The sequence below is a fragment of the Corvus brachyrhynchos genome, unplaced genomic scaffold (assembly GCF_000691975.1).
Source record: "Corvus brachyrhynchos isolate BGI_N302 unplaced genomic scaffold, ASM69197v1 scaffold175, whole genome shotgun sequence".
Lineage (NCBI taxonomy): Eukaryota > Metazoa > Chordata > Aves > Passeriformes > Corvidae > Corvus > Corvus brachyrhynchos.
In genome coordinates, this window is record NW_008238448.1 from 1770117 (window position 1) to 1794360 (window position 24244).

The following is a 24244-nucleotide window of genomic DNA, read 5'->3' on the forward strand; positions in this document are numbered from 1 at the left end:
GAAGATATTAATAACACTAAAAGAGAAATGTTTGCTTTGAAGACAGGTTATGTTGAAAATGAAGCTTATTTTGTGCAACATGTCTGGCTATTAAATATATAACAAAGCATATGTGCAGGGTTCTCAGGTTTTAGCTACCCTGGAAGTTGAAAGAAATAAATTTTCATATAAACTCAGGCCTTCAGGCTAATGGATGGCTAGGTATCTCCCCTAAGTGGGTGTTTTAGTGCTGATGCCTACAATATTCTTTCGTGACGAATCAAGAGAAGCCACTACTGTCATTCATTTATCCCTGCTGCTGAGGAAAGGGGACAGGGAAGGAAATTTGAAAAAAAAAAAAAAAGCATCCATGTACATCCTAGGGTGGATGTTGCCACTTGAATTCCAGAGCTAGCAAGAGGTGCTCCTGTTCCAAAATCACAGCTGGGCTTTGTGAAGAGAAAGGATATTTTGTGCTGAGCCACTGTAGCCTTTGCTAGCAGGAAGTGACAAGGACTTCCTTACAATGAAGCCTTTTTTGTCTTGTTCTTTCCTGATTAGCCTTTAAACAGGAACCAGTGATAAAAGCACTGGTATGTGTATATTACATTGTGATTTTTCCCAGTGCCTAAAGATTGCAGTCAATTCAACTAGTAAGACCTGAAAGTGCATGCTGAGATTCAGAACCGTGGTCATCTAAACCTGTTACTACCCATTGGAGAATATTTGCCCTAGGAAGAAAACTATGCAGGATTGTTACCAAATAAGTTATAGGCTGTTTTCCATAGAGAGACATAACAAACTGGGGGCTGGTGCCAAATATTTTTGAAAAATGTTTACTTGTTAAATATTTTTCTTTTCCCTTGGAAAGAATATTGTTCCACTTTGAAAAATCTTAAATGAGCTGACATTAGTAGGGGCTTCTGTTCCTCTGCTGAGTAATATCTGACATGTGAAAAACAAGTTCTATATCAGGAGCAATTTGAGAGTGGCACTCTGCACATCTGTACTGACAAATCAGATTTAATTAGCTATGTTGAGATTCCTATTCCTTTTGACTGAAGAGGAAAAAATTCATCCCAAAATGTAGGTGTCTGCATTGGAGACATGTGCAAATCCAATTTCTGTAGAGTCCTGTGTTTCAGCAGTGATTATGCAAACTGAGGATGTTGTTTGCTAGCCTAGCCAAAGAAATGCAGCTGGTAAAAATGAAAGGATGCTGGCAACTACCTGCTCAGCTTTCAGCCTGAAGTAGCTGGGTCAACTATTACAGAGGCAGAGGGATGTCCTAAGCACACAAAATGCTGACAGTGCAGAAGCAATGAAAGCAGCAGCTTCCAGATGCTCAGCTAGGCACTGGTGGGCCAGGAGATAAGACTGCAGGCAGTCAAAAAAGTGTGGCTGAGGATGTGATATCAGGAAAGCCTAATGCAGCGATGGAGACATTTGGTTCTCTTGCATTTGAGTGAAACCATACCATAAGGAAAACATTCCATGCACATGTTTGCAAACTACAATTTTAAGTCCCTGGTGCTTTCAGTATTTATATCAACATCATCCTTCTCTGGAGAGGTTTCAGTTGATATGTAGTCTACAAAAAACTTAACAGCTTCATTGACTCTACACCCTAAAATGCTGAAATGTACTCTTTTTCTTTTAAAAATACATTTCTGTTTAAAGAGAGTAGACAGAAATGTATGTGAAGTCTAAGAATGATGTTCAATTTTACTTTTTGTATTAATGGCTTGATGTTACTTACTTTTGTTAGCAGAGTGATCCAACCTTCCTTCTCTAACAGTGTGAGGACAAGGCTGGGTCTCACAGCCAAAGCCAGGTTTCTGACAATCCTTTCTCATTTGGGGCTGTCCATTCAAAAGGTTATAGGGTCAGATTCACCAGTACCCTCTGGCTGTTTTATGCAGTTCTGCTGACACATAGCAGCCATAAACCTAAGTTAACTGGCCAGTTACAGCTATTCTGTGCCACTGAAGTGTATCTGAGAATCTGCCTCTGTATAAGTCCTCTTAGGAGGAATCTAATGCATGTTTTGTTTTCTTCTCTTTTGCAGAAAGAGATATGAAGAAGAGTAAGTACTATGCCTTTTTTACCATAAGCTAGTCTTTAAAATATCCTTAATTCATCTTTAGTATGTTTAAAGCCATACAGGTGGAAATTTTAAGAACACAAGCCTTCTGTGTCAGTATAACCTGGAGAAATTTCCAGGACATATGTAGATTGCTCTGAGGTCTGCAAGAGTGCTTGTCAACAACATAGTGTCAGTCTTTGAAATCCAACTTCCTGCTACGATTTAGGCAGGCCCTCAGGTGAAACTGTTTCTAAGCTGACAACCCCTTCAGTAGCCCTATATGAGAAACACACCTTAGGATCTTCCCCATGACAGTGACTGGAAGAATATCAGAAAAGAACAAGCTCATTGCAACTTAGCCAGAAAACTCCCCCAGCCGCTGATGAGTTGTGGTTAAGGGACTTCTGTGCCAAATGTGACATCTTTGAAAAGCTGTAAAGGAGAATTTATCACAGCCGCAGTTTCTGGACATCCAGCAGGTTTGGGTTCATTGAAATGTAGCACTGCCTGTAGTTACCTGCAGTGAGAGGTCAGAGGAGGGGTTGTCTGAGCTGAAGAGAAAGATTACAACCCCAGACAAAATGTTAAGAGAAAAGAGGAGCAAGTGTGGTGTATATTGGCAGGAGAGGAAGAGACCTGTAAAGTCAGAGAATTTGTCAGTCAGTCAATTGCATGTTACAACTATGCTCTGTATAAAATACACCTAGAAGGACTTGCATGTTGAAACTCTACAGTTGGGGGTTTCAAGCTTTCATCTGTGATAGAAAATAGTTTTTCTGCCTTTTGTTTTCCTAAGGGGTATACTCGTGTACTCCTGTGCCACAAGGAGTGGGACTCCAAGAGATACAAAATATTCACAGGGTCACAATATGATCATGTGAGACAGCAACACATACATAAATCCCACAAGACTGGCTGTTCTGCCTTCTGTAACCCTATCAGATATGAAGGTTTGGTTTTCTCCTTCAAACAGTTTCCAGTGGAGTGTAGGAGACAACTCACTTTCTGAGTTTAAAATGGCTCTTACAAAGCAATGTGCAATGAGCAGGTTTAGCTGTGGGACCCTCCCTGAGCTTGGCTACCTCACTGGCAGGACACTCAAAAGTCCCATCACCTGTGAATCAGAGGCTGCAGTCGCAACAGCCCTTGGGCAGGACTGCTCCCAAAAATCTGATTAACGTTGAGCTGGAAAATACAGCGTAACTCCCCCCAAATGGTCTGTGATGTTGCTGCTCCCAGACGGCTTTTCATTCAAGCATGATCAAGAAAACAATTATGTAAATACCAGACAGTGGTGCCCTTTGCTAGCAGCTCAATAGGTTAAATTCTGCTTGGATTAACAACTGTGCAGCCTCAGTGAATTCTCTGGGTTTGCTTGAGAGACTTATGGCACAGTGAATTATTTGCCCTACATTTCTTGTACTAAAATAAAGCCATGCACAGTAAACCATGAAGCCCAAGACTCTGAGTCCTGCTGCAGCCTGATTCCTGCACACTATTTCAGAACTGGCAAGCTGCATATCACACTAGCCTCAGCCTAGCTGTACCATAGTGGCTGTCATGTTTGCCACTGGACCAAGCTGCTGAGTAGTGAGAGCAAATGAAACTAAATCCTGCCTCACCTGCCTTTGTGTAGTTCACCACCACGGGCTTTTTAAACAGGTGGGAATGTGTCAGTATTAGTGACTTTGCTTTGTCGGGAGGCAGGAGGGAGGCTGTGCCGTGAAGCTCACTGCAGTTTGCCAGCTGCATTTACTGCAGAGCTACAGTAAGAATTTGCTGTGAGATTAGTACAGTTACATGTGACTTAGAATACTTGCTAAATTCACAGTAATGGGGGAGAAGGCTGAAGTAGCATCACAAATGAATTATCAACTTAATTTTCTGCACAATAGATGTCAAAAGGCGTTTCTCTTCTGCTTGAGTCGTGTGGCAAGGCCATGTCCTGCCAAGCAGCCGGTGGGTCCTAACGGGGTGCATTGCAAATGGGACTCGTCCAGGGAGGGTGGCTATCTCAGCTAATCTTGCTGGGGAGAATTAGATGAGTCAAACTTTGTGGCATTCAGTGCCCCAGGGAGTCATTATCTTATAACAAACCTGCTATCTCTCACACCATATTGCAAGAGTGTGTCATGCAGATACCGAACAGAGGGCTGTTTATCACTTGGGCAGCTGTCCAAAGTGCAACTATATAAAGAGAAGACACTTGAAGATTTTTCCATTCATGAGGCAACTTTTATAGATTTGCATTCATAGGGCTTTTCAGAGAAAACAATAACAATTTAAGATTTTTTTTTTCATTATTGCTGCCAGAAGCTGAAAGAAGGAAAAACAGCTCTCTATTTAATGCAAGATACAGGGGAAATGAGGGGGATTGAAATGGTGAGAAGGTTTTGGGACATGAAGAATACTTAAAAGGCATCTACTGTTAATTTTTTTTCATGCAGAACTTTTTTACAGATAATGCCTGTTTGAGAGAGATGGTTTAAATATGCAGATGTCTCTTCTCAAAGGCATTCAAATTGTTAGTTAATTAGTCAGCAGTAAGGATTGGCTCTTGTACTTTTTACACATATAAAAGTGGGAATGAAGGGTTTTTTTTCTTTTACTCTTTCTGCTGCACAAAACAATGGATGTCAGCCTGCAAAACCAAGTGGCTGTTCCCTATTTTTTGTACTTTCCTTCTACATTGTGTTATTTCATCTTTCCATATGCAGAAATCCTTCTTTGTCTATGCTTAACTCTTGCATAGTTAATGTCAAAAAAACCTTTTCTGCTCCAAAAGAGCTTTTTTGGGCATGCAAATGGAAAGCTTGCTGTGCTTTATTGCCTTCCACAATGTTACCAGCAGCTCATGTTTACTTTCAATGGGGAGGTGCCAGGTAGCTGGTGCTGGAGCTGTGCCTGGTTTGCTGGAGTGTGCTGTCATGAGAGGAGGCCATGGACATGTCTGTCCTGCTGCTGGAGCCCCAGCAGTGGCTGGCCCTGGTCTTGGCCACCTGGCCATGGGAGACCCCATGTTTCTACCAGCTACATGGAAGGTAATGAAGGCACGTGTGGCTCAGTCCTTCCCTGTTTCCTTTGAGGCTGTTCTGACAGCCTGCAAACTGCACAGCCTCTCCCATTCCAGCCTGGAGAATGTAAGCAAAGGCTTTTGTCTGGAACCGGGCTGGAGCCTGTGTTCAGCTGGATGGGGCCCAAGAGCTCAAGGTGGCCTTCATGGCCTGAGCCACTTGAATGCCTGGGGATGCTGCTCTGCTGCCCCTGCCCAGCCAGTGGGGATTGAGCCTAGAGTCACAGAGCATCCCTGTGCCCATGCTGGAAACTGTGGCTGTCCTACTCTCATCCTTCTGCCACCATGGCCAGTTGCCTGCTTTGCCTGTATGCAAGGAGGCTTCCAGCAGGTTGGATCAAGCCTGTGTAAATATCCTGTGTGTTCAACATTTCCCCAGGTCAGATTTGATACCCTTTGGAAGCTCAGGCATCATTAGAAGTAACTGACTGGCAGCCAGCAAAGAAAAACCACAGATGAAAGACAGTAAAGCTTAAGGGTCACTGTGCCAAGTCAGGGATGTTGTGAGAAGGGATGCGCTGTGAACAGGCATCCCAGTTACTCACAGTGTGGAGATGTTGCAATTTTAAGCCTGAGGGCCCAGAGCAGGATGTAACAGCCCTGCTCACACGCATTTCTCAAACTTCCTGTTATTTGTTCTTCCACCTACATCTCCCTTCCTGGATGTTGTGATGTGTAAGTTATACCACATGCACCTTTAGACTGAGTGGGACAGTTTCAGAGGTAATGTCTAAGCAATAGTCAGCTAAGTTCTGAAAACACAGAAAATTCAGACCCAGGGTGTATTTCTCATTGAGGGGGAGACAGGAGGGTTTCGTTTGCAACACCCCTGTTCCCTCACAGATGTATCTTATTTTTTGACTTGAGTGGTAATTGCAATTCAAGGAATTTCTCATTTTGTGACAATTTTTTTGGTATAAATTATAGAGGAAAGCCAAACCTAATAGACCTGGGATCCCTGTTGATCAAACCAGTGCAACGCCTGATGAAATATCCCTTGTTGCTCCACGAGCTTTTGAACTCAACTCCTGCTTCTCACCCTGACCACAAGGCACTGCAAGATGCCCTTTTTGTTATGAAAAACATTAATGTGAACATCAATGAACTTAAAAGGAGGAAAGATTTAGGTAAGAAAAGAGCACAGTAAGTTCTTTCTTTGTAGGTTTGGGCTGGCCATTACACGACAGGTTTCAACTCCAGATATTTCACTACATCAGTTTTGCCTGGTGCCACCACCCACGTTGTGTAATATCCTGAGTTTCAAGAAGGTAACAGATGCGTTAATGTCCCTTGTCCTCAGCCAGCTCTCTTACCTGACTAGTAACTCCAGTATGAAAACAGGGAAAGAATTCATGTTATATTGTCTGTAATGCAGTTGCAAACACTGATAATAAGTAGGACGCGGTAATAGCAATATTTTTTATAGACTTGCCACATTGAAGCCCTAACTTCACTCTTCCCAAGGCTAGTGTTGATAATGAGGTTTTCATCCTTTTGAGCATTTTCATACAAGACTACAGCAAGTGACATCAAAGTGTCTGCTCTCAAATGGTTTCATATTTGTGTGCCTGTCCCCGTGAAAAGTCCTGCAAATACAGACTACTGATGTAATGAAATTCTCTGTCTGCAGTGCTGAAGTACAGGAAGAATGATGATGATGAAACCCTTAAAGAAAAGTTTTCCCGACTGAATATTCACTCCATTAGCAAGAAATCCAAGAGGGTTACCAGCCATCTGAAAATACTGACGAGGGGAGAACCTCAGGTACTTACTCATCCAACTGCAGATTTGCATTGACAGCTTCAGTTCTGCTTTTGTACTGGGTGTTTTTCAAAACGTGTAGGAAATGGAGTTTGTGGTGCTGCTTTTTTTTCCTGTCTAATTTATAAAGTCATTTTCTGACTGTCACAGAAGACAGGAAAGATTTTTGTGATTGAAATAGAAAATAAAGTAATGTGTTCTCCACCTTTTCCTTTTTTACTCAAGAGTTTCTCAAACTTCTGGTCTTCAGCAGAGAGGAAGTGAGCAGTAGTTTTGTGAAATTCAGCCTGAGGTCAGCATTTTGCAGACACCCTGGCAATGATTATTGTCAAGCCTGTGAATGTGTTCAGTCCATCTTGCTCATGTTGTAGCATTAAAGTTCAGAATCCACCAAGGAAAATGAGCTATACCTCTAATTAGGAAAGGCCACCGGGTTTGCCTCTACGTGTGTAAAGACCTGGAACCATCAAAACTACAGACACAAAGAACTCTCTGATGAGTCTGATGGGTGCTGGGCGGCCAAAAGGAAAATGCTCCTTCATAATTTCAAAGTTGTAATTCAAAACCTAGCAGGATAAACATTTTCAGGAAAGCTTAAATCGAAATCTCAGAGAAAATCAATTACAAATGACCTTGAAAGTGATATCCAGTGTACCTCACTGCATGAGATGGCTGATTATACAAGGTTACTTGTCTTTCTAGATGTGACTTTACAAGATACATGCAATTTTTTCCTGTTTTCTTTTTTAACAGTGGTTTCCCTCTTTCTCTGATACAAACTACCCGCATTTATGTTTTCTGTTAATTCATTTATACAGTGGAAATTTTTTGTATTCAGAATGTGACAGACACCAGCAAGGCTATAAAATCAGAGAAAAAGGGAATTAAATTTGATTAAGAGGATATGTGATTTTTCTTTTCATTTTTTTTCCTTTAGAAGCTTCTGGTTTGTGGGGTTTTTTTGTTTTGTTTTGTTTCTAATTAAGCTTGAAACATTTGAGAATGATTTTAGTACCAGAATACATCTGTTAGAGATTCAGCCGTCTCTCCTGCTTAATTAGACTGAGAAAGTTCCCAACTCATATCTTGAAACACGCAGCGACCCTCATGGCAAAACCACTAAGACGTGACCTGAGATTTCTGAAGCCCCTCAAGGAAAAGATGGGCAGAAATCACCGCGTTTTCAGGGTGTTCCCAGCCGGCATAAAGAAGTTTCCCGAGGCCGTTCCCAGCTGCCGGCGTTTCCAGGGGAAAGGCTGGCGCGGCTCTGGGGTAACAGCTCCACCTACAGCCTGCCTGCGGGAGAGCGCCCCGGCACCCACGCACCGGCCCCCGCTTTTCCCTCCATCCTTTCCTCAGATGGAGCAACAACACGCAGAAAAATGAAGGGGTTTGTCGGCACACGCCAGTGGGCTTGTAATAAAGTAACTCCCTGCTTCCACAAGGATTAAAAATTAAATTCCCTGCTGTGTTGTCCAGCGGTTTTGACTTTGATTGAATTACAGCTGGAGCTTGGGAGAATTAGGGGTTGATCTGTTTTCAAAGGGAGGAGTTCAAGGATTTTTCTAGCAGCATTCTGGATGTTCCTTTCATTATCCAGGCTCTTTTGGGCTGCCAAAATAACAGTGCAAATGTCTATTTTAGGTGAAAGATCAAACTTTTAATAAGGAAGAAAAGTTGTTTCAAAGTTTAGAGAAGACTGTGAAATCGTGTGTGAAGAACATTTCGTTCTGTTCACAACATCTCCAGGTGGGTACAGGCCTTTTTGCAATCTGTGGTCACAAACCCTGTCCATAACCAGTTTGACACACATTTCTGCCACTGGTTAGGCAACACCAAATTATTTATATGCAGGCCTGTCTATGTCAGAATATTAAATAAATAAGCTGTGCTGCCACTGCATTACTGAGCCCATGGCAAAAAAGTTTTGAAGCCCACACTTCTGCATTTTTCCCCCTGACAGAAGCAGGCTCTGTGGAGACCCACAGGTGCAGTGCAGAGAAGAAGGTGCTGTCTGGTGGCACAGTCAGGACTTTCAATCTCTGTGTGAAGCTGTCACCCTCATCTGCTGCAGTGGAGCACCAACTGCTTCTCATTAAAGATGGAAGAACTGACCTGCAGCCACATGAATTAAAACGTCCTAAAATACATATTCTGGATGGAAGGACTCCTTCCTTTTTCCCATGTTTAGGTTGTGCTGAGGGCTAGCATTAGATGTACAGAGTGCTCAGGTTCTCTAAAATGTCTTTGCTTCAATCCTCCTCTCCAAAGATGAGGGTTGGCTTGTGACTTCTCAGCCTCTCATGGACTATTTGCCAGCTTTGTAGGTACACTTTGTAGACAAAGTGTAAGTGTGCCCTAACCAGGCAGGAAGAACCAGGCAAGATCAATAACCAGCTGGCCAGGGCTTATCACAATCGCACCTTGTTTGGTTCAGCAAACAGGGAAAGGCCAGGGAGCTCAGCCAATGAGGTCTGTTGCCTGGAATGGTGCTGACAGTTCCTTATCCAAATGGATCCACACTTCATTGAGATTAAAATTCTGAGAAACTGAAATACACCACTGTAGTCCTACTTAGTCCCCTAAAAGAGGCTTTTGAGGATGCATGGGAAGCTGGCTTCTTGCTGAGGAGCAACTGATTTCCAGTGGGATATTCATTAGTTTAGGGCATAGTTTTTTCAGCTGAACATTAACAACTTGATTCTTAAGTAGTTTGCATTTAAAATAGACAAAGCACAGGAAAATATTATCACAGTAAACAACCCCACAGTGACTGGAAACTGCACGGCAGCTGCACAGGTGTCAGAGATGGAAAATATGTCTGATTCCATCAGTATTATTGCGGTAGCTGCAGGAGTGAATGCAGTATACTAAAACGTATTGTAATAGTTTCATCTTCCTACCATCTTTTCATTTAGGATTCCATACATCTGGCTGCCCAGAATATAACTGGGCTTCAGGAAATCCTGCAAGATAAAGATGACAAAGCCAGTGACTGTTTGGAAAAATGGACCAACAGTGCAAATCTATGTGAAGACTTTGTAAGTTTATGCAGTGTCCAGTGCTACACAGCTATCTGTATGTCTGAGAAAATGCCTGTATGTGAGGAAGACTAGGACACAAAAGAGAAAAAAAACCACCTTAGGAATCTGCTGGGAAAGATGAGTGGGGCTTTTGGTTGAATTTCTGTAAGAACAAAGATAAAGTACAACGTAAATGCATTGCATTTTCTCTAGAGGAACTAAGGAAAACTTGTCAAGCTAATTTCCTGGGTTTAAACTAAAATCTTTGCACTAAGTTTGTATCGCCTGAACAAATCTGTATTTGTTTCACCTGAACTTCAGAAAAGAGCAGCAGATCTTTGCCTTGCTACTTTTGTTACCAGCACTTGCAGTATGAGTGACTTTTGTGATTGATATTGTGCTCAGGTACGGGAATCACAGATCTGTAAAAATCTCAGATTTATTAACTTTTTAAGTAAGTCATTATCTTTCTAGTCATGGAATCATAGGACTGTTTAGGTTGGAAAAAGGCCTCTAGGATCATCAAGTCCAGATATTAACATAGTGCTGTCAAATCCTTCATATAGGGAAACCATGAAAAATCCAAATATAGCCCATAGTAATTAATAGAGCAATTAAAAAAATAGTTTTTCAACTACTCTTCTGCTTTAAAATGGACTCTAATGCCTGGCTCTAATAAGATACCTAAATGTCTCTTCAAAATGGGACAGGCTGCTTCTTCAAATAGCTGCTCATGCTGGAAAAATCCAGAGGTTTCCTACACTTTCCTAGTTTAGTGCTGACTCAAATATAGCCATTCAGTCTTTTCCAAAACACTGAAAACAGAGTCTGCCAAGAAACAGAAGGCTCTATGACAGACCACAACATCCAGGAGAATGACAGGGAAGTAGGATGATGTATTTCCTTTCCTTTGAGATTCCCATGTGTGAAAAGTATCTCAAAAATTAATCTCAGTGATCAGAATGATATTTTCAATGTCTTTACAATGAATGATTGCATAAAGAATACCTCTCTATCATTGCAGTGGTGAGTGTGCCCAGTATGGAAGCTTCCCCCATATTCAGAAATATAAAAGAAAAGTAGAAGTAATTCCACAATAGATGAAACAGAAAACTTCTTTGTAGAAAAAAAATTGTAACAGCTACTGTTTCATGACCTAGCTATTCTGAAAGTCTATGTAATTCAAAAAAAAAAATACCCAACAACTTAATTTTAACTGTGGGCATTGTTACTAACAATTGCTAATTTCTACTTATTATCTGTTTATTTCTGTGACTTGGATTTACAAGATTACAAGGATTCCCTATCCTATGGGTTTTAAACCTATATGGGTTTTTAAAAAAACTTTCGGCTTGGTATTGCACAATGAGTAGCTGTTCTCACTGAACAACCCATGGTGTTCTTCACATGTTTTCCTGAAAGGTTATTAAAAAGGGAGATCTCAGCAATGGGCTCAGGTTAACTCTTTGGGTTTTTTTTCCCATTTGTCAATAACGTACACCTTCCTCTCTCATTAGACTGTGGAAAAATTTCAGGGCAGAAATTCCCAGTAGCCTCTTTTTCAGAAATCAGGTCCAGCAGTTTGGAAGAATTGTTTTCTTAATGCGTCAAAAACTGGTTCGCTAAACACAGCCCAGTTTTTCAGGTGGAAATAAAATAGGAGCTATTTAGCCAGTGTACATCATCTTGGCCTTGGAGAGAAACTCTGGGGCTAACGTGGATCTGGCCTCAACTCTGGTATATTTTGGAGAATGCAGAGGCAGCTGTTTTTTTATTCTCACATTCAACCCAACAACTTAATTCACACAGAATGTCCAAGAGCTTTAATATGATGATGAATTTCACTCACTACAAGCTGGTGCTGTATTTGAACAAATGACTTACAAAAATAAATTTTATTTCATGCAATATTAATCCCTTGAGACAATTAGAGACTAATGGAAAAGTCTGAGGAGGACTGATTTTTTACCAGGTGTCTAATTTTGTTGATTACTAGAGATAAAACCAACAAGCATAACCTAATTTAATCAAATCAAGTGATTGTTTGTGTTTGCTTAAACAGGAATTGAGTTACAGCTGTTTCCAGGAGAAAAAAAAAAAAAAAAAAAAGAAAAGCAGCTTTGAGAGAATTCAAGACTGCCACTTAATAAGACCTCATTGCCTTCAGACTGTATATTGGTGTGGGGCTTCCAGTTAAGGAAATCCCAGTTTTATTTGACCACTTGACCAATCCTTGCTGTTTTCCCCCAGTGGCAGCTCCCCAGGGGTAGCACCTCAGGCTGCACGCTCCAAGGGACCACTGTCATTAGCAGACACTGTATGCTGAAAAACTGATACCTCTCCTGTTATGAAGGAGATTCTAAGTCATGCTGGACCCTGCTTGAAACTGGCTCTGGCAGCAATGCTTTGTGAAGAGTGATGAACAGATTGCTTGATGGGCTGCCATCAGGCTCAGCCCATTATGGGGTCTGAAGGACTGTATGAATAAAGTAATGAGTAGGTCTGGTTTATACTTTCCAGATGGCTCAGCTGGACAAGCTTGTCTTGACTCCTCTCTCAGCACTGCAAGCCCTGTTTCCAGGCCCTCAGAAGCTCATCCAGAAGCGCTATGACAAGTTGCTGGACTACAACAGCTACCTTCAGAGGTCAGCTGGAGAAGAGCTGGACCTGGCAAAGAAAGACTATGAGGCTCTAAATGCACAGCTAGTGGAAGAACTTCAGGTATTCAACAGAGCAGCCAAAAAGATTGTATTGAACTGCCTACATTGCTTCATCACCCTCCTTGGGAATATTACGTTTGCAGCACTTCAGTCAAACTCTGCTGTCATGGTGCCTGTTCCAGTAAGTACATTAGAAACAGGTGTAGCTGTGCCTTGATTTGTCTTTTTTTCTTTCTGTATGCTTCAGCTAAAGTTATGTAGGACACATATCTACAAAGCTACGCTCATTTACTGATTTTGTGATTTCATTTGTTCTGCTGGGCACAGTCAGATTTGTGGGTTTTTTTTCCTTTGCAAGCTCAGTGAAGATTAAGTTCATAGAATCAAAATGGTTTGGTTGTAAGGGACCTTAAAGACCATCTAGTTCCAGTTCTCCTGCCATTAACAGGGACATCTTCCACTAGACCAGGTTGCTTCAAGCCTCATCCAACCTGACCTTTAATGCTTCCAGGGATAAGGAACCCAGAGTTTCTCTGCAGAAGCCATTTCAGTGCCTCACCACGGTCACAATAAACTAATCTAAACCTGCCCTCTTTCAGTTTAAAGCCATTCCCCCTTGTCCTGTCATTACATGCCCTTGTAAAATATCCCTCTCCAGCTTTCCTGTAGGCCCCCTTTAGGCACTGGAGGCCACAATAAGGTCACTCGGGACTGCTCTCTGAGAAACTTATGTTCTGAACTTTTGTCAGACCTGGACTTTTCAAGAATAATCCTAATGGAACCGTTCCAGCTGTTACAGTGATAGTAATGGCAAGAATATTACAGGAAGGCAAAAAGAAGGCAGCTGCTAGCATTTCTTAGCATCTACCCTGACTAGTCCAGAAAACACAGGAAATTACAAGAAAGTACATGAACACTTCCTTTGCTGCTAGACCTGCAGATTCACAGATGACTGCAAAAGAGAAACAAGTTAGGAGATCTGATTAAATAATTTTTATGAAAATCAAGTTGCTTTTAAACCCAAATATGATGCAGAAGCTCCTGCAGACATCTCTTGGCAGTAAGGAACAGCCTTGCCTGGAGGACTTGAGCCCCCTGAGAAACACGGCTGCAACAATGCCTTCCACACATACAAATCCACTCACCTGAACAGAAGCAAGGCTACTTGGGAAACACACTGTAATGAGGCAATTCTGGAGTATTCCTTTCCATTAAGGCTTGAACAGGGCACATTGTAGTAAGGGGCAGGATCAAGACATAGAGCTGTGGTGTTTAATGGGAAAATGAAGGCTTTTTCCACATGAAGAAATTTCATCCCTGTAATTTGACGTTTTTGTGTTTTGAAAGCTGTTGTATTGGGCCTTGTTTTCTGTGAGGATCTGGCAAAAAAATTATCTTCTTTTTTTGTGTTTACATCAGCAAATGTATTTTGTATTAGGCACAGACCAAAAGTACTTACCCAGTGCCACAGACAGAGACTCAGTTACCCAACAATTTTTAAACCTGTTGGCAGCACTCAGTTGCACAAACACACAGCTGTGGGGTAAGCTACTCCAAGCCTTGCAGCACATTGGCCACTCTGATAGCTGCTGAGATGCACATTTGCATCTGAAAGCAGGTGGCTCAGTAGCATAAAGGCAAGGCTCTTCATTTTCATCACCGTTTAGAATATCTTTAATGATTTAACTTCAATTCCTATGTCTTTTAAATCTATATAGCATTTATTAGAAACTTTCTTTAAGCAAGGGCCTTTCTTCTCTTTACATCTCATACACAGAGAGTACACTGCTTTTGGGCTCTGCAAAAGATAGACATAACTTGTCAGATTTCCTGACTCCTAGCATTCAGCCAATTAAACCAAATCTGCTCTCTCCAACCTCCCTACCGTTTTGTACATGAGATCTAACCCACATTTGTGTTTGCAGCTGTCCTCCTCAAGCATCTGTGAAGTGCAGAATCAATTGATAGAGGAGGTTCACAAGCTGAATTTTGTAAAAGAAAACAGCAGTGCAACCTTTATTGAGAGAAAATTGAGCTTGGAAAGAAAGAAACCTGTTCCTTCTCCGGTGAGTACCATACATCCAAATTGTTTATGAAGCATCCTCTTTTGATCACTTTTGGAAAAAAGCCGTTTTTATGCTACCTTAAGGTTTGGGCTTTGTCTCTTCACTGTGACTCTGAATGAGGTTGTTGGAGTGAAGCTTTCATTGACCAGTAACTTCTGAAGATTTTTCACTTTTTTTCATGTTAATATCTTGAAAATCCACTTGAAATTACCTCTGATTGCCCTTAGGCCTTTAAGTACATGTTAAGGCTAAGGTATATGTAAACTTTGGTAACTTCATTTGTTAAATACTCTTACAGTGCATCTTAGTCTTCTAATTCAGAAGATTTTTTTCCTTGTGCTCAGCTGTGGTTGTATGTACTGGTTCTTACACATACATGCACAAACATACACACCCACAGCAGAAGATTCAGAAAATCCACCAGGAGATTTGCGTTCCCAATCTTATCAGATGTTTCTGGAGGTTTCAGGAATCTAGTTTACAGGAAAATAAAGACTTGAGTGCAGGTTTACAGGAGAAGCTGAGGCAGTTGTAGAATTCCTTTTAGCATCAGTGAAGGCACATGTGCTCTTGCTTCTGTGGTATGTTAAGATCCCATTGATGTGCAGCAACCCCCTCCCTGCCCTCTAACCAAACCTTGAAATGAATATGCTTCCAGCAGCTAATGGCACCCTACCCTCATTTAGAGAGGTAATTTCACACAAAAAGCAGCCAGTTTGGGTACCACTGATTTTTTTGCCTAATGCCTTATCATGCAAATTGTTATGTGGTCTCAGCCCATTTTTGGATTATGCTTTTTCTGTGATATTACATAGGAATACAAAGGTCACGGCTACAGAAAAGCAGTTTAGCAGGAGACAGTTCACATACAAAACACCAGCTCTTTGAGAGCAGAGGACAGACTAAGAGGTCTTTAATTAGTGAAATTCCTACATTTCTTTAAAATGTGCCCTTTATTGCTCACCTGTTACTATAGCAGTGGGACAGGTCCTTCCTGCACATGAAAAGGAGATTTGATCCCTGTGCAAGTAACTCCTTGGTCTGTGTGTAGAAACACTGGGTCAGTTGCCACATGCAGCATAAACAGATTTTTATTTAGAAATGGCCTCAGCACTACTGAGGATGAATATTAATTGTTTGCTTTTCAGCTGGAGTCCCCACGCCAAACAGAAGACCACAGATCCAAGCTGCTGTCCACGTACAGCACCGAGTCGCTGTACCAGGCTAAGCGCAAGTGCAATGCCGTGCAGGAATTCGATATTGACTTGCATGAAGGAGAACTGGTGGCTGTTGTGGAGCAAAAGGACTCCTTTGGAAGCACAAGCAGATGGCTTGTTGACACAGGAAGTAAGTTCCCTGCACAAATATCCCAATAATGGCTACCCTTTGGGATATTGATTTCTTTTCATTCTGGCCCCATCTGTTTGCCTCTGTCATACTGACAGCTGCATAAAATGGTTTAAAAATTATTTTAGCAGTGTTTTGCTGTTTGTTTATTTTCTGTCTCTTTATTCTGGTTTCTAGTCCTCACAGGGTACGTGTATTCCTCCTTCCTGAGGCCTTACAATCCAGCCAAAGTGCAGAAGGACGTAGCAGAAAATGGCTTTGGTGATGATGATTTTGATGACATCAGCCTCTTTGTCTCTTCACGGCCCTCTACTGACAGCAGCACAAGAAGTCCAGGGTACAAGAAGAGTGACAGCAGCTCACCTCTTCACTTCTGTGAAAATCCCACATTTCAAATTTATGGCACAGGGACTGGTGCTCTTCAGGGTATGGATGATCAGGGTGTGGATGTAAGTATGATACACACTGTGCCTGTCTTCTTGTTATTCCTATTTGAAATCTAGAATTACACAATTTGTAATTTAAATGGCTTCCTTTTACGCTGGAGAAGAGTGGCACTAATCTGTCAGCGTGACATGAGAATTTGTTATCCTCTGCTCTTATATACTATGAAGTAGGAAAAGAGAATCAGTTAAACTGTGAATTGCAGTCCTGCACCACAGAAAACACACTGTTGCTTTATCCCACCCTGTGTATGCCCCAAGGTTCTCCTGTGGAGCAGGAACCTGCAAAATAGCTCAGGTTGGGGGATTTTCCAACTTACTGTTGACAAGAAAGCTGTGACAAGAATGCTGATCAGCAAGGCACAGAAGTGACCCATGTGCCACATTTAAGTACAGGAGCTTTAGGAAAGGTGATTCTCCACAAGGAAACCTTGCTGAAAAATTCTTCATCCAGTCCATGGCCACTTGGTGTGAGTTGAAAACCTTGCCAGTCTAGTAGGTGATGAGGTCTTGGAGCTTGATTTGTTCCTCATGCAGAATTCCCCAGATCCTTCAGTTTTACTTTTCATTTTGGTCCTGTCTAGAAATTGCAGGCCATGCGATTGAACACTGGTTTGTACATGTCATTACATGTTTTCTGTGTACAGAACTCCTCCTCATACAGAGCTACATGGTAAGATGTGGCTACATTTTTCAATTCTGATTTTGCTTTATGTGGTTTTCCTTTTGCAGATCTTCTATGCTGTTTATGCATTTCAAGCTAGAAGTGATCATGAACTCAGCCTTCAGGAGTACCAGAGGGTGAGGATACTTCGCTTTTCTGACCTGAGTGGCAATAAGGAATGGTGGCTAGCTGAAGCAAAAGGTCAGAAGGGATATGTACCATCTAATTATCTAGGAAAGATGACATATGCTTAGGAGGGGACGGGCCTGTTGAGCCAGACTCTCTGAAGCAGACAGAATAATCATCAGTTAGGTTTGCAGCAAGCCAAGCAAGCTCATAAGTGATTGACAGAAGCCATGGTATCCAGCACACAGATGATACTGAGAACCTCCATCCTCCAAAAGCCATCACCTTGTCAAGAGCTGAGGGAGGAAACATTTAACAGGAAGACTGATTCTGATTAACATCCTGAAGAGCTTGCTTTTCTATTACCCCATAATTTTCTCTTTTGTCAAAGCATTGTACATCAAGGCTCAACCTACAAGTACGAATCACAGATGAAATTACATTTTTCCTCCATGATATTTAGCAAATAATATTCAAGATGAAGAGAATTAGCCTTGAAAAAGGACAAATTCAGTCATCAGGGATACTGTAGGCTAAGTTGTTCCTGAACTGTTATTTCAGTGAACACAGACACATCTTAAAACTTGAGCTTTTTTGATTGTCTGTTTTTATCCTCAGCTGCTTTTGTGAAGAACCTTTTTTCTCAGTGGAGATTATTGGAGTGGGAAAAGAAAAAGGGCTTCATTTTTAAGGAAACATTTCAACATAAAACATACCAGGTGTGCTGGTACCAGTGACTGGTCCCAGGGAAGAAAGTATGTTTAGTTAAATATGGAAATGCAGGAAGGAAAAGAGGGGACAAGAAACAGGTATTGTGAGAAAAAGAAGTTAGAATTTTCAAATGAATTACACAACTGCTTCATATGGTAGAAAGAGTTTGTAGCAATATGGAAGTGCCCCAGGTTTGAAAACCACATATGTGTCTCCACACTAACTGCTTTAGTGCAAGATCTGTGTAGTGAGACGAAACCTGTGTTATTAGTCTTGGGAAATTTACTGGTTTAAAAAAAAAGAAGAGAAAAAAAAAAAAACAACCAGCCCAACCAACTCTTGATCTTCAGGCTCCGAGACTTTGACTGAGAGCCAAGTGTTTCAGACAGCAGCCCTTTCATAGCGGGAGAGCCCGCGCTGGATCTGCTGGGCGCGCGGTGTGACCGCAGAGCGCTCGGCACATGTCGGAAAGTCAAGTGGTACCTTTCAATGAATATTTAGTGCCTCACTGGTTCCTTAAGTCAGACGCAGGGATCATGATATCTAGTGAAAAAGTTTCTTTAGGTTCACTGACTACAGTGATTCCTAGGTCAGGCTGGTGTCCTGCACTTAAGATAGACTGCATGGTGGCAGGAAACACCTCCTTGTGATTCCCATTGATATCTAAGTGCTTGTCACAAGGTATTTCACCACAGCAGTGCCAAGGTCCTCTAGTGAATAAGCAAAGACCTTCTTGTGCAAAGCACTGCAAAAAGGAAACAAGAAAGTGATTATATCTGCAGCAAATAGTGTAATTGAAAGTAAACTCCTGTCAGGTATTTTCTGTATTGCATAATTGCTTGTACTGATGACTAAAACGACAACACTGTTAAAATCAGGTGTGGGGGGGTGGGTAGTGGTGCTGATCGAGGGTACACAGAAATTGCTCTAAAGCTTTTGTCTAAGTTTCTATTTCCCATAGTTGAAGAGTGGGGTTTGAAGATGAAATGATTCAAAATGCTTAGTGAGATGTAATAGAAAATAACCTGTCAGCAAAGAAAGGATGAGAAAAATTAGGGCAAGTGCTACATACAATAGTTTCTGCTATGCTAATGAACCTGGTTTCATTTTCTTTAATGTCCTCAATTTTCAGATTATTTTCATAAAAGGGCAGAAAAAGTTGTCAGTCTTGCTCAGAGACTGAATGCAGTGACTCACAGAGATAAAACCTGAAATTTGTGCTGGATTAAATCATATGACAGAGAAACTTTTAGGGTTCTCAGAGATGGATATCCAGAATGTGGTGTGGGAATCTCTGTGAACTACTGTTATCCAGTGAGCAGTAACAATACATAAAGCATAGTTTTGCCTTATTGTGCATCACCTCAGGCACTTAAATCTTGCTGTTCCCATAGCAAGCAAAAAGGGTTTTCAATCATGTTGTGAATGGATGTAGCTGCTTTTATGGAAAGCTTCACTTTTGGTTAAATGAAGAAAATAAAGTGGAGAGGGAGTATCAGCTTGGAAGAATGGAGACTAAAAGACTCACCCCTACCCTTTTACTGCTTGCTTTTTGTATTTTGAGATTATGGGGAAGACACATACAAGAAGGTTTTCAGCTCTGTCTTACAATTTAGAATATTTTATTTAGAGATGATCTATACTTTACAATAGTTGGAACAGTTTTAGACATGACTGAATTGTACTTAATAGGCTTAATGCAGTCATGAGAGCACAATGATGAAGTTTTGTATTTGTATTATTTTTTAATTAAGGGTGAAAGAGCCAGGAAAACTAAGATTCCTGAAGTCTTAGCACTGAGAACTCAGCTGAAGTCACAGGGAGAGCTCCGATTTTGAGTGTTAGGTACATTCCCCATGAAAAATCAGACTCTGTGAAGGTGTCTCAAAGTGTATTCAAATCTGCTCTCCAAAATATTCGCTAGGTATCCTGATCCTGAAGTAACAAGGAATGAAGGATGAAATATACTGGAGTTGAGCACCTAAGTGTCATTGAATTTCTGGGGGCCTTGGGAACTCCTAGTAGGCCAAATGAAATCCCAGTGTATGATTAGGACCCATAATAATTTTTATATTGTGGGATAATTATATGACTTTATTATAGCCTCATAACTTGGGATCCAGGAAAAGTACTTAATTAGGTACCCAGGCAGGTTGGCTTACTCCATTTCAGAAATTCAAAGTTCTAGCCATTATCATTTGATATTATGAATATACTGCAAACTTTTATTATTGTTTAAAACAGATGAATGCAAACAGCAATTGCAGAAAATTAAGGGATGCTCCTTCAATCTAAAGCCTTCCAAATTAAGGAGATTTACAACAATTCATATTAGACTTGCTCAATCCCATTTTTGTTAAGACAGTGCTTTAAATACTAGAAACTGAGCTGTGTTAGGGCTCCAGAAATTCATAAGAATATCCAATGGTTTTGCCACTGGATTTTTTTAATGTAGGGAAGGTTACAGAATTCTGAGAGCTTTCTTATTCTCATTAATGACAAAACTAATTTATTTTGATTGAAGCAATTTACTGGATTGATCTTGCATTTGTTCCAATGTGTGTTTTACTTGTTGTGACAATAAATATGTACAAGTACTTCCAAGATTAGGTCCACTCAAACTGAAATGCTTCTCCATTCAGGGAATATTTTTACATGTTGCCATTGGTAACCTGGAACCCAGACAATGTCCAAGCCAGTGAGTAGCAGAGTTCTAGGCTCTGACCTCTGGCTTCACCATCTTCCCTTTGGCTGGATGCTGCTTGGGATCTTTGAGCAGGGGTACAGCTTTTCAATGCAAACACAGATTGAAGGATTATTCCTTCTGATTTTTCATCTTTGGAAGCTTCACTGAGTAATTACCCCTTCGAACACTAAAGTATATTTTTGCTGTCATTTTAAGATAGCTTTTAAAAATGAAGATAGATGAAGTGGACCTAACACCTGCACTAGGAAACACAGCTATGACAATCCTTGTTCCCATAGATCTGTTACTGGTAATTCCTATTACAACATTGTTTGTTCAGAAATAGTAAAAAAAAAATCTTCTTTTAAATTATTGTAATAATAAAAATCTATTTTTGTAAAGATGTTTCTTCTTATTTTTTAAGCATTGTTTTCCAGAAGCAAAGAGCTTTATATGCTAAGATCTGCCTGCAAAGTTAGCAGAGGAAATACAGTTGCCTCAGATAAAATGCTGCATTTCTAAGATGCATCCTAGCTTATTGATCAGTTCATTAGAACTTTTCAAGCACTATCAAAATACGAAGCAAGTTTAAAAATACACTTCAAGGTTCCAGATGTCAGCATAGTTCTGTTCTTTTCCAGCTACTCCTGAGATCATGACCAGTTCTTACTGCTGTGTCCAGCTCAAGGTCTGTCATGAGCTGTAGTAGATAAAAGTCTGTAAATCACAGAGCCTTGTGTTAGATCTTTCCTTTTAGACCCAGGTATCACCACCATCCCCTAGTCCAGCCAGAAGGAGCACTCATGGAACCAGAGTAACTTAATCATTTCACATTACTGAGGGTATCAGAATTTGGGCATCTATGAAAATCCATCATATTTAAGTGGCAGCAAAATACTACACCGGTTTCTAAAACATTTAAGGAAAGTCAGGTAGCTATTTTTACAGTAAACCACAGAGCAATTTGGTTTGGGGATAGAAAAATCACAGGACTATTTTCCAGTTATTTTTACTAAATAAGAGGCGTGCTTCTCAAAATTTAGGTGGGCATTCCTTCTTCCTGCCCTATACTATGTTCCTCAACCTGACACACGACTTCAGTCAAACAAGCCTGTAGAACAGACTCCTTTCCTGAAAATACAGTTGTTAATTCCATCCTAACTATAACATCAAAGCAGAAAGCAACTGTTCCCTTCAATCTACTCTGTTTTTCAGCAGTGCCTATCTAACATATTCAAGCTAAACACTTGATTTAAAAGACCTGGTCTATGCTATAAATCCTTTCTGATATAATACTTCAAAGAATCACAATCCTAACTGACATTTTTATACCAACAGAAGAAGACTTTGTATTTCATTTAGGAAGCTGGGAAAGTTACACTAGAAGAAAATCTTTTGCTGATACAAACTGGAGCTGTATTGCAGATTTTGCTAATACAGTGCTATCGATGAGTGCAGCCAGACTTGGCCTTACTAGAGGGAAACAAGAGGCACGCACAAAAAGCACAGCATCACTTACCTCATTCTGAATGGAGGGACCCTACAGTTAATCCATGCCAGAGTTATGGATGTAAAGACATCAGGACACACTTGAGTCAGGTCTCAGGAGTATTCTAAGTGGCACTAGCTGCCACAGTTTAAAACCAAGGATAATTCTTTTTCTGCCTGTGTTCGCCCCATTTGGTGGTACCTCAAGTAATCTGCACAGCTGAGATATAAGCTCCTGCATTCTTACAAGCAAAGCTTTATGTATGTTCAGAGGCAAGACAGAGGCAGCTAGCACCTTGAACATTCCTCTGGGAGCAGGTTTTACTACTGGAATGAACACTTCACATAGGAGGACTCAGCCATTTAAAGAATCTATCTTCACACTACATCTTAGTGTAGGCAACAGTCTTCTGATTAACACCTAGGAAGAAAATATGCCTTCTGTTTGCTAGTGGAAACTGCTTCAGTGTCTTTTCCTACCATGCTGCCATTAAAAATCCTCTGTGCTGGAAAGGAAGAAGGATGGGCTGATCAAAAAGCTGTAAAAGTTCTGGATTCCTCCTCCTCATGATGTTATTTTTACATAGCCCAGGAAGCCGCAGGCACTACAAAGATAAAACCTTTCTTTTTTTTCCCCTCCATAGGAAATAATAGCTGCAAAAATATGCAAATTTTCCAGGCAGCTGAGGCAATCCTGAGTAAATGAAACTATTCCTTTGCATGTTAAAGGAACCTTAGTCTAAATCTTAATTGTAGAGCAGGGAAACGCTAGGGAAATAGCTGTCATGGATCAAGCTTTACACATACTTAAAATAAGAAAACCAGTAGCTTTCACCTGCCTGTGCCAGTCTGTGTGGTGGGTTGACCATGGACAGATGGCAGGTGCCCACCCCAGCTGCTCTGTCACTCACTCCCCTCCTCAGCTGGGTGGGAGGGACAGAAAATAAGATGGAAGGTTTGTACGCCAAGATAAGAGGAGGGAGAGATCACTCACCAGTTACCATCATGGGTAAGACTCGGCTTTGGGAAGATTAATGTGACTTATTACCCACCAGATCAAAGTATGGTAAGGAGAAAATGAAACTGGCCATGCAAATCCAATACAGTCCAACATGTTTTCATGTTTAAAGATGCTCCCCTCATCACAGAAGAAAAGGAGGGAAATTGGCACATGCTGGTGACAGAGAGCAAGACTCCAAGTCATTTTCCAGTGCCCACCTTGAGCCACTTCTTAGCTAAACACAACCTGGAGCAGCTGGGATGAAGAGAGGGAGCACAAACTGAAGAACACCTCAGGGGTATCAGTGGAGAGCTGAAGGACCTGATACTTCTCAAATACGGAGTGGTTCTCTACATTTTAAGAAACCTTGAAGACAGTTTTGACTCTCTTCTGTTCTTTTTCAATGAAGTTTCTCACTGCATAAAACCACAATAGGCCAATTTAGCAAACTGCCAAACCAAAAATTTCAATTTAAATACACTGTTGTTGAACAGTTAATTTTTGAAATTAGAAGAAAATATTTTTTCCCTAACAAGCTTTATAATTTGAGATCATTAACTCTGCACAATATAGACAACTCTGAACTTCTGAAGCATTTTAAATATCGGAATATGGGGTGAAAGAAAAGTGGCAATAACTTCCCAGGTTAATAATCCTTTTATTATTAACATTTAAGAATGACAGTTTCAGCAAATTCAATTTATTAAGTATCCACACAAATGTGTGGGTTTTAATATTAAAAAATACCCAGCTTTTACGATTTCAAGTTTCAGTGCTTTGAGCTACAAAACCAGGAGCACGTAATAATGAATTCCTCTAACATATTCAATTCACAGATTTGCAAAGGCAGAAGGAATACCAGAATTATTAAAATTTGACCTCCTGCATAGCATAGGGTTTGGGCTTCCCTGATTTAACCTGTTTCAGTCCAGTACCTGGCAGATTTTCTTTAAGAAAAACACCGACGCCACTGTCTCACGGAACATAACCAACAAAAACCGCAAGCAGCCAGCCTACTTCTTGAGTTTCTTTTGAGCAGCCTTCTTCTTGACCATTTGCAGCCTTTTCATGGCGTTGAGCTGGGACTCCTGCGAGGTGGGGCCCTTCAGGGACGCTGACTGGTTGCCGCTG

At 40.9% G+C, this 24244-nt stretch overlaps 2 protein-coding genes across 2 annotated transcripts in view; one reads left to right on the plus strand and one right to left on the minus strand.

Moving 5' to 3' along the window:
* The window catches only part of ARHGEF38 (Rho guanine nucleotide exchange factor 38), a 37198-nt gene extending 18945 nt beyond the window's left edge, over positions 1–18253 (plus strand). Inside the window, exons 5-14 of the mRNA XM_008635675.2 lie at positions 2048–2065; positions 6066–6265; positions 6769–6902; positions 8544–8648; positions 9818–9940; positions 12443–12763; positions 14508–14648; positions 15797–15995; positions 16173–16438; positions 17171–18253. Coding sequence (XP_008633897.1) covers positions 2048–2065; positions 6066–6265; positions 6769–6902; positions 8544–8648; positions 9818–9940; positions 12443–12763; positions 14508–14648; positions 15797–15995; positions 16173–16438; positions 17171–17356 — 1693 coding nt within the window. The 3' untranslated portion in view covers positions 17357–18253. The remainder of the gene's footprint in view (positions 1–2047; positions 2066–6065; positions 6266–6768; positions 6903–8543; positions 8649–9817; positions 9941–12442; positions 12764–14507; positions 14649–15796; positions 15996–16172; positions 16439–17170) is intronic.
* A 5498-nt stretch (positions 18254–23751) lies between these two features.
* Positions 23752–24244, minus strand: part of INTS12 (integrator complex subunit 12) — a 16445-nt gene continuing 15952 nt past the window's right edge. Inside the window, exon 7 of the mRNA XM_017736731.1 lies at positions 23752–24241. Coding sequence (XP_017592220.1) covers positions 24127–24241 — 115 coding nt within the window. The 3' untranslated portion in view covers positions 23752–24126. The remainder of the gene's footprint in view (positions 24242–24244) is intronic.